General features: G+C 32.4%; 1 protein-coding gene across 1 annotated transcript in view; it reads left to right on the top strand.

The window, feature by feature from the left end:
- LOC148271605 (solute carrier family 7 member 14) overlaps positions 1–14,732 on the top strand; it is a gene marked incomplete at its 5' end in the record, with an annotated part of 126,007 nt that overhangs the window by 70,018 nt on the left and 41,257 nt on the right. The window contains 3 exons of the mRNA XM_088241181.1: positions 3,279–3,381; positions 13,205–13,413; positions 14,014–14,185. Coding sequence (XP_088097307.1) covers positions 3,279–3,381; positions 13,205–13,413; positions 14,014–14,185 — 484 coding nt within the window. The remainder of the gene's footprint in view (positions 1–3,278; positions 3,382–13,204; positions 13,414–14,013; positions 14,186–14,732) is intronic.

The raw sequence follows: 14,732 nt of genomic DNA, 5'->3' as shown, positions 1-14,732 counted from the left end.
ACTTCACAAAAGTCAACAGATGGAAGAGTTGAGGAAATGTGGATGTTCAAACATGGGCAGAATGGTGAATGTTACACAGTGTGTAAAGTGGCCACTTAAACCAGACAATGAGAAGTCATAAGCCCTGTAAGTGCCTAGACTTCCATATTCCCTTCTCAAAAATGTTTTGCGTGTCTGTTGAAGTAAATTTAAACAACATATGTAAACTTTAAAGCAAGAACAATGTCTTGTAAATCAGTAAATCCTGTATCATTTTGTTACGTCAGACACGACTTATGTTAATAAGCTCCGAAGTATTTAATTGAATTCGAAACAAAGCCTAGTTTAGTAATTTAATTCAACATCACAAAATTCAATGTAAAACATTTTTTTTAAAAACCAATCGACAGGTTATAAACAATGTGTTGGTATTAAAACCGTCTATATTAATGATACAAAAAGTGTGTTCAATAGAATTCAATTGTACGAGTATATAAACTACATAAATATAATCAACAAAATATAGCAATAGATAATTATTTTCTCAGACAGGCAAGACATTGCCTTCTCGGTAAGTTTCATCGTTCGAAAAGTGAAGTAATTATTTCCCTTTTGTTTAACTGTCTTTGCTGTAGGAATCCATTAACCGAGTTGTCTTTGGAACATTCATTGTACAACTTAAGCGTTCTTGGCATTGGTGAAAAGTCTTGGTTAGTGCGAATGCGAATGGCGCGATGGTATATCTTAAGCACCTGTCTTCGCAGGGGCGAATGCTCCTTACAATCGGTTGTTTGCAGCTTACCATATTTTTTTGACATCAAAAGTAATGTTTTATGTTACATTATTATTAGGAAAAAACACATCACAAAAAAAATATATTGCTTTTCTTGGGTAAGTCAATTTACATTATATTCGTTTATTCCATACAGCGACCAGTTGCGCCTCTATTGGCTAAAATTATTGTTACTGAATTACACGAGATTACTCTTCTAAAGAAAAAACACGAATTTAAATACCTCTTAAACCTAAATTTTAAAATCTTGTTCTAAAAATTACACTTGCGATCACAGTAAAATCTTGCAGTTTTCACTAACGCAATTTAGTTATTCTTAAATATTATTATTATTATTATTCTTAAAATAAAATAATTTGACTTACAACGGTCTAAGGAAGGTGACAATATATGCATTCGTAATGTTTGAGAAAGAGATAACGAATATATTTTGTATGTCTTAACACGGAAGTTACAATAATACTTGATTATACTTATATTTCGGTAGTTTGAAAGTGAATTTGCTTTAAAATAAATTGATATTTAATTCGGTTCGGTATTATAATTCGGTTCGGTATTATAATTCGGTATTATAATCCGTTTTTTTATGGATATCGTTGATAGGAGACCATATTATAGAAATTAATTCTAATAAGCTGCTGACCCAGGATTTACAGATAGTAGTTGGGCTTTTGCAACAACTGGGCTTTTGAATGGTTTTGATGATTTGGAAGATTTTTTGTAACTTAAATTATACAAGCTAATACTGACTAAAACAAAAATGGTTACGTTTAAACACAATGACGTTCTTTGCATTTGTAAAAGCCAATCCCATAAACGTACACTAGCTGAATGTGCTTTATTATTCGATCGACTGACTTTGCAAAAGAGTAACATAACCTTTTTGACTAGGTTATTCCGTGAACAATATTTTGAGTATATTCAAATTACAAAACAACGTTGAAACCTAGATTTAACACTCGAAAAATGATATTTTCTCTGTTTGGAAGTCTAGGCGTATAATCTGTGTCCAGGCAGATGAAAAACACAGTTATCCATGTGAAAAAGAGCCTGAATCCTAAACAAGTGTTTTTGACTCGATAGCTAATCTCAGGTAAAAGTCCTATCTAATCCTACGCCTATTGACGTCCATTCCAATATGAAACATTTGCTTTTAAGGTGGTTTTATACTACAATATAATAGTAATTAAACGTAAGACCGATCACCTTACCTTTACGTAACAAAAGATACGAAAATAAATAATAATCGAAACTGCATTTTTTTAAGGGTCTTTTTTCTAAAACTTAGATAAATACAGAAAAAACATAATAATAATTTGGTTAAAACTTGCCAAAAAAGATTCCGGGTCTTCTGTTTGGCAAGTCACTATTCAAGCACAAGAGTTTTTTTTTTAGAAGAGTTACAGTGATAACATTTACTCGATGTATAAAGTAGATATGTATAGAATTTTAAAAAACATGTACCTTTTATGAAATTCATTAATAAATAATTTGAAAAGTATTCAAAATAATATAAAATAAAATATAATTTTAAACAAAAAAAAATGTAGATATCAAAAATATTTGATAAATAAATAATGGTGTTTCAATTCAGAGCCCTATGGGTGCAAAAAAAGAAATGATAAGGCATTTACAGGGCTTATGATCTGTCATTGGGTAGTGTAACCCTGTCACATCTGAATTAATCCCCGTGGATCTAAAAAATATTTGGACTCATATACTCCTTTCTCAAAAATGTACGTATATCAATTTTGATAATCCTCTAATGTATAATGGGTCAAATCCAGTATTTGTCTTCAAACATTGTCTACAGTTTTATTATTATTAATTTTTATTTTTTATTCATTTATTAGTTTATACATACAATGTTACAAAATGGCACACAAAACACTCTGGCAAATTCTGCTAGTACTAGGAGTAGGCTCAGTATATGAAGGGTCGGCAAACCAGAAATATTAATACGCCTAATGTTGCAATCGGTTCCTATATGGGCAAATGCCTGTTCTAAGAAACCGATTTGTTGCGGCAAATATGGTTTACGAATATGTTTCCTATAAATAAAAAAAAAACAGTTAAAGCCCAAAAGAGAAGAAAAGAAAAAAAATAAGTTTACATTTAATGTAAAAATACAATTAAATACATACATATAAAGCATACATACTTCGTACATACATATACACATACATACATATATACACACATATACATACATATACATATATATACACACATTCATACACAATATATATGCACATGCGAAAATACAGTCGGGTTGTATTATGGCTAATGTCGCGGACTCACGGATCAAAGGTTCAAATCCCCCTTTACCCCAACCTGATTCACATTTTTTAAAAGTGAATTATTTAAGACTCGTTAAAGTGCCCCCAAAAATTGAAATATTTGGGATATTATAAGACATAAAAGTTATACTTTAAAAAAAAATTAACATACACAGTCAAAACATTGTTGCTAATTTTCTTATAATGTGTTCATTTTTTGTCCTCAGATTGGTACAAGTGCCTGTGCGTGCGCACTAAGTGCCTGTTTCGACGCACTTTCTAATGGCGTCATCAGCAGCGGTATAGCTAATTCTCTAGGAACCATATTTGGTAAGTGATTATTTTTAAATTATGACTTATAACTCGCCGGTTTTAGTAGCCACTTTACACAATGTGTAACATTCACTATTCTGCATATGTTTAGACGCCCATATTTTTTAAATTATTCATCTTTTGATTCGTTGATTTTTGAAAAATGAAAAAGTTGGAACTTTGAATCTTGATAACTCCTTTCCCTATATGATGTTTTTTTGTTTAGAAAAATAAAACATTAAAAAAATAATGAAACAAAAATAATTATAATATTCATACCCGCACCCGGCGGGGCACAGGACACTACACTGGTACTACATTTGCAGCGTATGTGGATCATTAATTTTTGTTACATTGAAGGTAAGATGATAAGTCTTTTGCTTCATGCGGCAGTCCAGAGACTATGAAATATTGCTGCGAAAAATTATTAAAAAATAGCGTTTTTAAATAACTTTGGTGAGAATCGAAGACCCAAACCTCAAACGTGGCAGAAGAACGCGCCAACCACTACACTACGAGAAGACTAGTCTCTTCTCTTTTTTATTATTTCATTATTTTTACCGGAGAGCCGAAAGCGCTCATCCGGGGCTGTTGTTTTATTTCCAACACAAAATGTTCTTTTTTCCACACAATCATGGGACAGTAAAAATAAACAAACTAAATAAACTATGACGCAGTTACAACGTAGGGGTAGGTAGTTATGATAATATGCCTTATCACTCTATCCTCGCTTACTGACCTCGCTTCCTCTACATTCATACTTCCTTTGAACTTCCTGAAATGGCTTGCATGAAAGGGGGGGTATACCTTACGGAGTGGGGAAAACATACGTTTTTGGCGACGCATGGCACTAAGGCTCTCGCGGCCTTAGAGAAAGCTTTTATAGCGCGTATTTACACACTAAATGTGCGCTATAAAAGTGCTTTCTACGGTTCGGAAAAGCAGCGTTGGAGCCCTCTCTTACTTCGGCCGTCATTTAGTTAGCAATTAGGAACATATATATATATAACGTATTAATATACACAAATCGAATAATTCTTATCATTATTTACTTATCATACACACGCGCTGATTATTCTGACTTTTGAAATGTCCATCTTCTTGCTGGGTTTGATCATGGCATGTCTTGCTTGGTCATTCTCGTTTTCTGTATCCATTAACATGCGCATCATAAATCTTTATACCCATTCTTTCGCCGTCTATTCGCTCTACACGTCCAAACAACACAGAAATAAATTAAAATACGACACAAAATGCCAAACACTGTCAACGTGGATTGGAAGGTCTATTGATGTCTGTCAATAGTCCAGCTTCTCCTAAATGAGTTTTCCATGGTTTCCTTTTCAATGAGTAAATGCTGAGAAGTTCCTTAACAAGGTCGCGGCAGACTATCCTGACAGATCCTCACACAAGAGTTAAAGCAACTAGAAAGAACATATCTAATAAAGTACATATAAGCTTTGTACATAATCCAATCCAATATAAAACCAACGCCGTTTTTCTTGATTGTGTCAATAATGCTTGCCTAGATCTCGATATTTGTGCACCTATCGCGCATAGTTTTACCACTGTTTACCACATTTTCATGAGAGATTGCATTTTGAGAGCATTCACTTTACTTTAATTTTGTTTTTTATAATTCCGTACTTTGCTTCTATACATCATGACTTAATTGTGAACAGTCAATTTCGCCCCCTGCGGCAAAAAAAATATTTGCCTAATTTAAATTTAGTGCACCTTTCACCCTGTTTCCGGCACTCACCCTCCTTTCAATGTTTTGAGATATTATGATATTGAAAACTAACATCTTGATTTCAAAAAAAAAATTTTTTTACTGGCATAACTAAAAAAAGCTTATTTTTGGGAAATCACAAAAAAACGTTTTGCAATCACGACTTCGTCGGCTTATTTTTTCAGTTATGCCAGTACTCTATTAGGCATGCAAAATGTGTCTTTGGCATTGAACCGAAAATACAACATTATGTTTAATTTACCTATGAATTTTTGTGATATTACGAGTAAGACAATGATGTATTTTTCACTTTATGATCTCGTACATTTTTTTGTTTATTAATTAAAGAGAAATAAAAATGAACCAAATTATTCACTTATTATTGAGACTCTCAAATAGAAGTTTTTGAGTGTATATATGTGTATATTTATATATATGTGTGTATATATGTGTATGTCTATATGTATATGAATCAAAATGTGTATCCGAATAAGTTTATATTTTGTTTGTCTGTGCTCCATATTAATTTGTTAACTATTATAATATATTAAAATGTAATTGCCTAGCTTGGAACGGGGTATGTACCCTTGTTAGCTGGGCAAAGTGAACATGGAATTGTATTTTGATAAAGAGTGTGAATAAATAAATAAATATTTTATTTTTTTGTCATTTGTCTTCTGAAATTTTTAATTAAGTGAATTTTAATCGTTAATAATTTTAAGTAAAGTTTAATGAAACTGAAATAAAACCAGACAACTACACTACTGTATTAATAAAGACAGGACATTAATAAATACTGAACAATGGACTTAAACATTACAATGACACCCACCCGACTACTTCAATAATTATATTGGAGACAAATTTAAAATCAACATTAAAAAACACAATACGTGAGACTTCACTTACCATACGAGACACGACATGGCGACCTTTTAATATGTTTATATCACTCTAACGGGAAATGAGAATCAATTCTCTATCAATTATATAAAAAACCACAAAGTCTAAAACTTCATGTTTGCTATATTATATTTTTGTATTTTATTTTTCTATTGTAAAAGACACTTGTGCCGTATAATAAATATATATGCTTTTGTATACGATAATATGATTCCTGTTTGTCCGGTTTGATGACTAGTAGTCTAAGATTAACTTACATTAAAAATAATATTTTTTTCGTGGAGGAAAAATTTTACTAGGTATACTTATCATAATTTCCCTTTCCCCACCTAGTGGTGTATTGGGCACCGCATTGTTATACCAATGATGCGGTGTGTTTCGAACATCTGTTACATGAAGGTAATGAGATCAGTCCGACAGTTCATGTTCCAGTCCAGGGACACTGAAATATTGCAATAACCACCTTCATATAAATATTTCACGTTGACCTTACCAGGAATCGAATCTGGGACTTTTAGTATGGTTGGCAAACGCGCCAACCACTAGATTACGAAGCGGACTTTTCTCCACTCGATTTCCTTATTCTGGATTTTTACCTGAGTGCAACCATCGAGTCAAAAACAGTCGTCCATTATTTTGATTATATTTCTCAATAAAAACTTTATTTTTCATTCACCCGGACACGGAGATTTTCTGATCACTATTGTTTTCTATTTTTTTCTACCGATAAAATAAATATTTAAGATGTTAATTGCCTTGATTGTTAGAACTTTAGTTATCAAAAAATTTCTAAGTAAACATACACATTTTACAAACATGTTTCTTCTTGAGGTACCTTGTCAGATCCCCGACGTTGGCGATCACTACAGCGAAAGCATCTCGGTCCTGCGCTACTCCGCAGCCAGGACAACTGCTTATTGTATGTATTCGCCATAGTGATTCCTGGGAAAAGATGACCAGAGTGGTTTTCCGTTGCCTTTTCTGGTGGATTTTTCTCTCGGGGTTACCTTCCCTTAGCTGTTTGGTTCTGGTTTGCAGGCGCCAGAAACTCGCCTTTCATCCTCTCGTTATTTGCTGCGATCACACCGTAATGAGTGTGATCCCATTGTCCAGGGTTCGCGACGTGGACGCTAACGAGTAGGACTAGTCAGTAGAGTTGCCGGTGGAATGCAACTAGGCGATTGCAGCATTTTATAGAATCACACCCTCCAGCAAGATGTGACTCACTGTGACCCTACTGACAGTTTGAACCCCATGTTTATTTGTAATAAAATAAATAAACACAACTTTGCTATAAATCACTTTTTTTTCCATCGACCGGTTTCAAAGTCATACAAGCTTCATTATCAAGGTATACTTAACTAATGAATTCTATCCGATTTTATTTTATAAGTGTTCACTAAATATTATATATGGAGCTAATAAATCAAGTATTTTTGTCTTGTAAGGGTGGGAAGCATAATGTGAGATGGATACGATATTTTAATTTAGACAGGAGTCAACTAAAGGAAATATTAATAATTTGGTTATTAATTAGTACTTTTTAAAAATATAAATCGCTTTTTTAATTTCTAGGATATCCAAGTTGTCTAATTGTTATATTTTATTTTCAACATGAAGAACTTTTAATCCAGAGTCTTTATTGAAATTATCATTATTCAGGCACCTTAAGTGTTTTTTTAGTCTAAAATTAAAGTTTCTTTTCGTTTTTTCAATGTAGATTGAATCGCGATCATTACAATTTAATTTGTATAAACCAATTTTTTTTTTTTTTTTATGTTTCTATAATATTAGTTGTGTAGAATTTAGGTTTAACATTTAATGGAAGGGAGTTGTTTTTATTTATTTTATTATAATAAATAACCACAAAGGAAGTGTTATCTAAAACATTTAAGTTTGTAAGTGAACATTATTGGTGGAAGTTCATTGTAATTTATTATATAAATAAAAGACGAGTGATACTTTAATCCACAAATTTGGAATATGGGACAAAAAATTTAATACTTTAACTCATTAAAATAGCATTATATCAACTCATTAGTTAACCCGAAAAAAAATTGATAATGATCCTTAAGATAAAAATAACTTTATTTAATTTACTTTCATATAATTTTGAATTATCTATCTTAACCTCTGTTTATATATTATTTTATTCTATGTGTGCACGTTTTGATTATTTGAAATCATAGATATTTAAATTAATTTAACAGTTTATGGTAATTTATTAAATTAACGTGATTTAAAATAATCATAAGTGTTTTAATTATGTTTGCATATTACAATGAAATCAAACAAAGTTTGAATTTTTCTGTCCAATTTTCGCAAAAAAACAGAAAAGCCCAATACTCAGTGTAAACACTACCAATTGAACACGAAAATTGTGCAATGCTCAGTCAACCAATGTTGATTGGAAATATCTCTGTATGTCCTACCCGGTACCCAGTACAGCGCGGAACCCGAGAGTGAATATATGTATGTACAGTAGGTAAAAAGGGGGCAAGAGTAAACATTTTTGTACGAAACATCAAAAAAATATTTTACTAGTTCTCACTAAATTTTATCAGTATACATATCGATTTGTGTATTTTATTTTTATAACCAACCAACCATGTGATTTTTTTAAAACTCCACTATAAAATTGGAAACTAACAAAAAAAACTATTGTCCAACTAATGTGAATGCAGTTAAAATTAGACAGGAGCCAGGTGGACACGGTATTTCAAATAAAAAACTTTTAAAGAAAAATAATCGGCGGCCTCCGTAGTGTAGTAGTCAAGACGCTTGACTCACGCACGGAAGGTTCCGGGTTCGATTCCCGGTGAGAATACAAAAATTAAAATGGGATTTTTCTCAAGCCTGGGTGTTCTGTGATGTAATTCACCACTGTAATTGGGCCTCCTGGCCTGTTGTGGTGCAAAATAAAAATAAAATAAAATAAAATAAAATAAACAAGTAACTTTATTCAAATAAAAAACTTTTAAAGAAAAATAAACAAGTAACTTTACTGTTAAATAAAAAATGATGACAAACAGAAATATAAACATTTTTTGAAAAAAATTAGAACGAAGACAAAAAAATAAATAAAAACGTCAACTTATAATACACTGTATAGGGAAAAGTAAACCCCGAAAGTTATGTCGTTTTATTCCACCGGCCGTTGCTGTAAGTTGATGTTTCGAAAAAAAATATATTTACCAACTCCGCCTAAATCATCAATAGATTAAAATATATGGCTATCGCTTTTCTTCTTTAAATTCTGAATTTTATTTTTGATCATATTTTTTCGTAGTAAAACCAAGATAGAATAGATAAATGGTTTAACTTTAAACATCCTTCTTTATTTATGCTTTGATTGAGGTCAACTTCTTCATTTGAATTTCCAAAGTCGGAAAGTGTTGAAATAATGATTTCATCCTTATTTTTTTTTTACTAAATTATGCTGCATAGATTTTGATAAGTTATGTTTCTTGGCGTCTCTCGTTTATCGGTCGTTGTTTATACTTCAAAACAAATGTTGGCTAAACCTAACATATGGGTTATCATACTAGTACTACAATCTATTTAAAATAAATAGGGTTAAAGCACCAATGAATGACCGTTTACGGTTCAGCTTGTAGTGAAATCCACATTAAAGGTATAAATTGTATTATTTAAGCGTACGAAATAAAAGAAAACAATAAAAAACACATTATTTTTTTTAAGAACTTTTACTTTTTTATTGAAATACGAGTATTACAATTATAATTAATATTACTCTAAAAAAATATCAGAATCACCAGTGAATGACCACTACTACCCTAGTAAAAATAATACCCAGATTTAGTTACATCATAACATCATAAAACACCTTAACACATAAGAATATGGATATATTCAAAGAATTGCATAAGAAATAGCATCAAATAAAACACTTACCACACCTTTCCTTATAAAAACACTATCAATCTCAGAATAATAACGGGAAGACGCACTATTACCTTTTGACAATTCACAGTTCAAAACTGAAAGATTTGTTTCTTACCAAAAGATGTGTCCGCCTACTGCTTTTGTCATAGTTTCTAGTGTTAAAAGTTTTTTGACTGGACACATGTAGCAATTCATATTATATTGTGTTTTATTAACTAATGGTCATTTTAGTGGTGCTTTGACCCTTCTTTTTCACAATTTTTCCTTTCAAATTCAGGTTCGGAATTCGAACTGTCTACTCTAACCCGTGTCCGCTTTAGCCCCCTTCTCCCCTACTGTGAGCACCTTTGGTGAACCTTGCACTTGGTACTTAAGTACTTATTACTTAACGTACTCACTTTTACTTGAACTACCGGTACTTTTCCGAGTTCATTTCCAGGCTCTGAATTCGTTGTTTTACGTTGAAATCACCATTACAAACTAATTTTCTGTTTCTGGGTGGATTGAAAATACAGTTCCGTGTGTGAAATAGAACCAGAATCTTAGACAAGTGCTTTCGACTTGATTGCTACTCTCAGAGATAAGGAAATCAAGTGGAGAAAATTCCGCCTCGTAGTGTCGTGGTTGGCGCATTCGCTTGCTATGCTTTCCAGGTTCAGTTCATGGGAAGGTCAACATCAAACATATAAAGAAAAAGTAGTTTTTCAGTATTTCATCTTAGTGGACTGGCACCTGAAGCGTAAGGCTGATCACCTTATCATAATGTAACCTATTGGTGTAACAATGCAGTGCCCTATGCACCATATAACAATGCAATTTTGGATGTTTACAAACAACTAGCTTTTTTATGGATACCAATCAGATTATTTTCATAAATTCTTCACAATATCTACCGATTTATTTATTTTTTCTAGATTTTTGGTAATTCTAAAATAATATGACCAACTCTCACTTTCTTGCCTCCTCTTTCACAGTAGTAGCTGCTTGATTGTACACTTATCTACCCGCTAATGTTAAAGACGCCCCCTCTTTATTTGCATTTAAATCAGGATTAAAATGTTACTATCTTAATGTTTGAGTTTGTTTCTTTCTCCTTCTTTTTTCCTTCCAAACCTCTCCTCTCCTCTCTTCATAGTAAAGCGTACATTTTAAACTATTTTTGTTTCAATTTTTTTATAAAATTACAAGATTCTGCATAAATTACCTAGAATATGTCTATGCACGAGTACTTGTAATTTTCTCAAACTGAACGGTTTGGGTAGGTAAGAAGAAATTGCCTTAAGGCAATATGCCCGCCCATATATGTATATAAAAACAGCGGAATGCAAAAAACTCACTGCTTGTTTAGAAAAAATCGACACATCTAAATATTTTTAGAAACTTTAAACTTTAATAAGTACAAAAATATATGCTCTTTGGCGGGTTTATTGGCTTAGCTTAATATTCCAGCCAACCAGCTATTTAAATAATTACTATGATTGTAGTTATAGAAATTTTATGATCGTGGGCGGTCTCCGTGGTGTTGAGGTTAAGACGTTTGACCTTCACACCGAAGGTTCCAGGTTAGATTCCCGGTAGGAACACAAAGATTAAATGTGATTTTTATCAAGCCTTGGTGTTCTGTGCTGTAATTCACCACTGTAATTGGGCCTTGTGGTATGTTTTGGTGCAAATATATATATCCAATAATAATACAAAATAATAATTTAAAAAATATAAATAATGCATTAAGATTTTCAGTATTATGCGAAAACGCCTCTTAAGGTGATAAAAATAAATATTTTTAGAGTTAAACACCGAAAATTCAGTGGTCATCGCATAAATCAAAAAACCTACTTTAAATCGTACATTCCATGTCCACTCCGTGATTGGAGCATCATATAATTATGGTGTCTTCAAATAGCTTCCAGTGCGTCCTTACGCGCCAGGTCCGGGTCCCGTAGGTCTAAAATGCTCACATGAACTGCCGACAAACGGTCTGTAGTGGATGTTCAGGACTAAGCACCTGATGCCTCGTAAATTGGACGAGCTTGGCTATTGGTCTTGGGAGGCATCGACGGTATGAGGCCCAGCTAACCGCATCGCTTCCGCTCATAACGGAAGTCGTCACTGCGTTCGTTGTGTTATTTCTACGTTCCTTATAAAGTCGAACTATAGCTCACCTAAAATTATTCTTCCGAAAATTTTCGAACTTCCTATTCTCAAAACTGAACAATAGATTCCTTCAAACTTTTCCATCCCTTATTATCAGCTGGTAATGAAAATCCTTGTACTCGAGTACTGGGGTAATTTTGTGCTTGTCAACTCGCGCTCCGAGTTTATTTTGCGAAGAGTGCTTCTAGGTAGGTAGGTACAAGGTAAATTAACTTTAGTTGAGGTCACGCATACATAGTCATTTGCTCTATCTATATACATTTGTGAAGGGTACAAAATTGTGTTTATTGAACACGTAGGCCCAATTAACACGAATCGCCCAAATCCACACGGCACGGTAAAATTACGGGGAATGACATTTATTATATTGTGTTGTATTTATTTCAACTTTATTCAGGGGCTATTCTTAAGTGAAAACCCTGAAAATGAAATCAAGTGGAGATTAGTCACCTTATTGCGTTTGCTTAAATAAATAGATACAATTTTAAAACATATCTTAAGTACTATAAATATCTATTCCCCTTAGGCTATATTATTGTGCCGTGTGGATTTTTACCACCGTGTGAAACGGGTCTTATTTCCAGGTATGATTAATGACATGATTAGAGAAACCGTAACTCAAGTACAGGTGATATTTTAATTTATTATTAAAAACATTGTTTTCATGATTATTTGTTTCATTTACTAAAAGATACATGGTAAATAATATATTGAGTATTTTAGCGTATGCATTTTAAATATAAAACACGGATATGAGACAAAAAAAATTTAAGCTAAATTTTATATTGAATGCAGGCGTTGCCCAGTATGTAGGTGAAATAATTCAATTAGATGAATCTCACCCGCATAAATAAAGGTTTTAGCTCTGTAACTTCAGAAACATCAACAGATGAAAGAATTGAAGGAATATAGATTTTCTAATATGGGCAGAATGGTGAATGTTACACAGTGTGTAAAGTGGCCACTTAAACCAGCCATCGACAGGTCATAAGCCCTGTAGATGCCTAGACTTCTATATTATCTTCTCTTAAATGTTCTTCATCTCTGTTGTAATATGTTAATACACCATACTGCCTACGTTTAAGCATGAATATTTCGTACATTCTTCTGTGTTAATTTTTGTAAAGCAAAGGTGTTTGGTTGCAGGCCGGCCGCCAGACCTGATCGCTTGCGTCATTACCATCCTGATGACAGTTCTTATGGCAGCGGGAGTAAAGAAGTCACTCATCTTCAATAACGTCCTTAACGTCATCAACCTGTCAGTTTGGGTCTTCATTATGGGCGCTGGGCTATTTTACGTCAGTAGCGATAACTGGACTGAACACAAGGGATTCCTTCCGTATGGTTGGAGTGGAGTAAGTCCAAATATTATTTATTTAACAGATTGAGCTACGTAGCTACATGAAAAATAATAATACTACTAATGTTTCACAATATAAAAAGGCCAATTATGTGATTCCGCTATTGAAATTTTCATAGTAAAAATTGAGTACTTCAACATCAAAATGTACCTAACTCCAAAAACTTTGTTTTCGAAATATTTGATACAACTGTTTTATGGATTAATCACGGTAATAATAATATGAAATAAGTACTTATTTGAGAAGAAAGTAATACTGGCACGTTTTAGAACCATAATGTAAATAAGACTTACACTTTTAATTAGATATTCTACTTTGAATGATGGATATAAGTAAATTGTAACTTGAATTATTAAATTAATTTTACCTACCCGATACATGATCTTATATGATATAAAGTAAAATCCAACGTTTAAGAGGATTTTACAAAAAAAAAATTAGTAAAGATACATTATTATTGCATGTGAACTCTGGTTGTTATGCGATTTTCCAATAGTATCTATAAATATTTAGAGGTACAGCAGAAACTACACAATTTGTTTTTATTTATTGTTTGCTTTTATGTGTTGTTGACTAAAATAAGTAATATTTTAGGTATTTACTGGAGCAGCCACGTGCTTCTATGCGTTTATTGGCTTTGATATTATCGCCACTACTGGCGAAGAGGCAACGAACCCCAAACGGAGTATTCCTATGGCAATAGTAACAAGCCTAATGATAATTTTGGTTGCTTACGTCACAACATCGATGATGTTGACTCTGATCGGTAAGGTCAACTTTACAATACCTACGTATCTAACATTAAATAATTTTTTTAAACAATTGCATTCTTATGATTTATGAAAATATTATCATTTTCTGTCAGTTTTCAGTCAGTCGTAAATAACCGTGTTATAAAATATAAAAACAGCTATTCTGTTTTTCTGTGATACGAGACTAGAGATGGGCGTTTCGGTTATTTAAAATAGGTAGCAGTAACAGTTACCGTTTTACAAATAACACTGTTCGGTAAAACAGTTTCTTATATTACAGCGTGGCCAAAAATCTGGTACAAGCAGCTGCTGAAAGTTGCAACAGATTTACAATAATAAATTAAACTATTACGTATAGTGAAAAACAAATGAGGATATGAGAAACTTTTTATAAAATACCAGATTAGAGGAATGCGGACAAAACTGCGGCCACCACGAAGCAGTTATTTTGTGAATTTGTAATATCTTAATTAATTTTACTTTACTTACAGTAACAGTTTATCATTTTGTGAAGCTGTTTTAGCTGTTTTGGGAAAATAACTAATTAAAAATAATTGCATT

Source organism: Micrasema longulum, unplaced genomic scaffold (assembly GCF_059751315.1).
Source record: "Micrasema longulum isolate JH-2025_06_02 unplaced genomic scaffold, ASM5975131v1 h1tg002774l, whole genome shotgun sequence".
Taxonomy (NCBI): Eukaryota; Metazoa; Arthropoda; class Insecta; order Trichoptera; family Brachycentridae; genus Micrasema; species Micrasema longulum.
The sequence above is the reverse complement of the archived record's forward strand: the minus strand, read 5'-3'. Positions and strand labels throughout refer to the sequence as shown.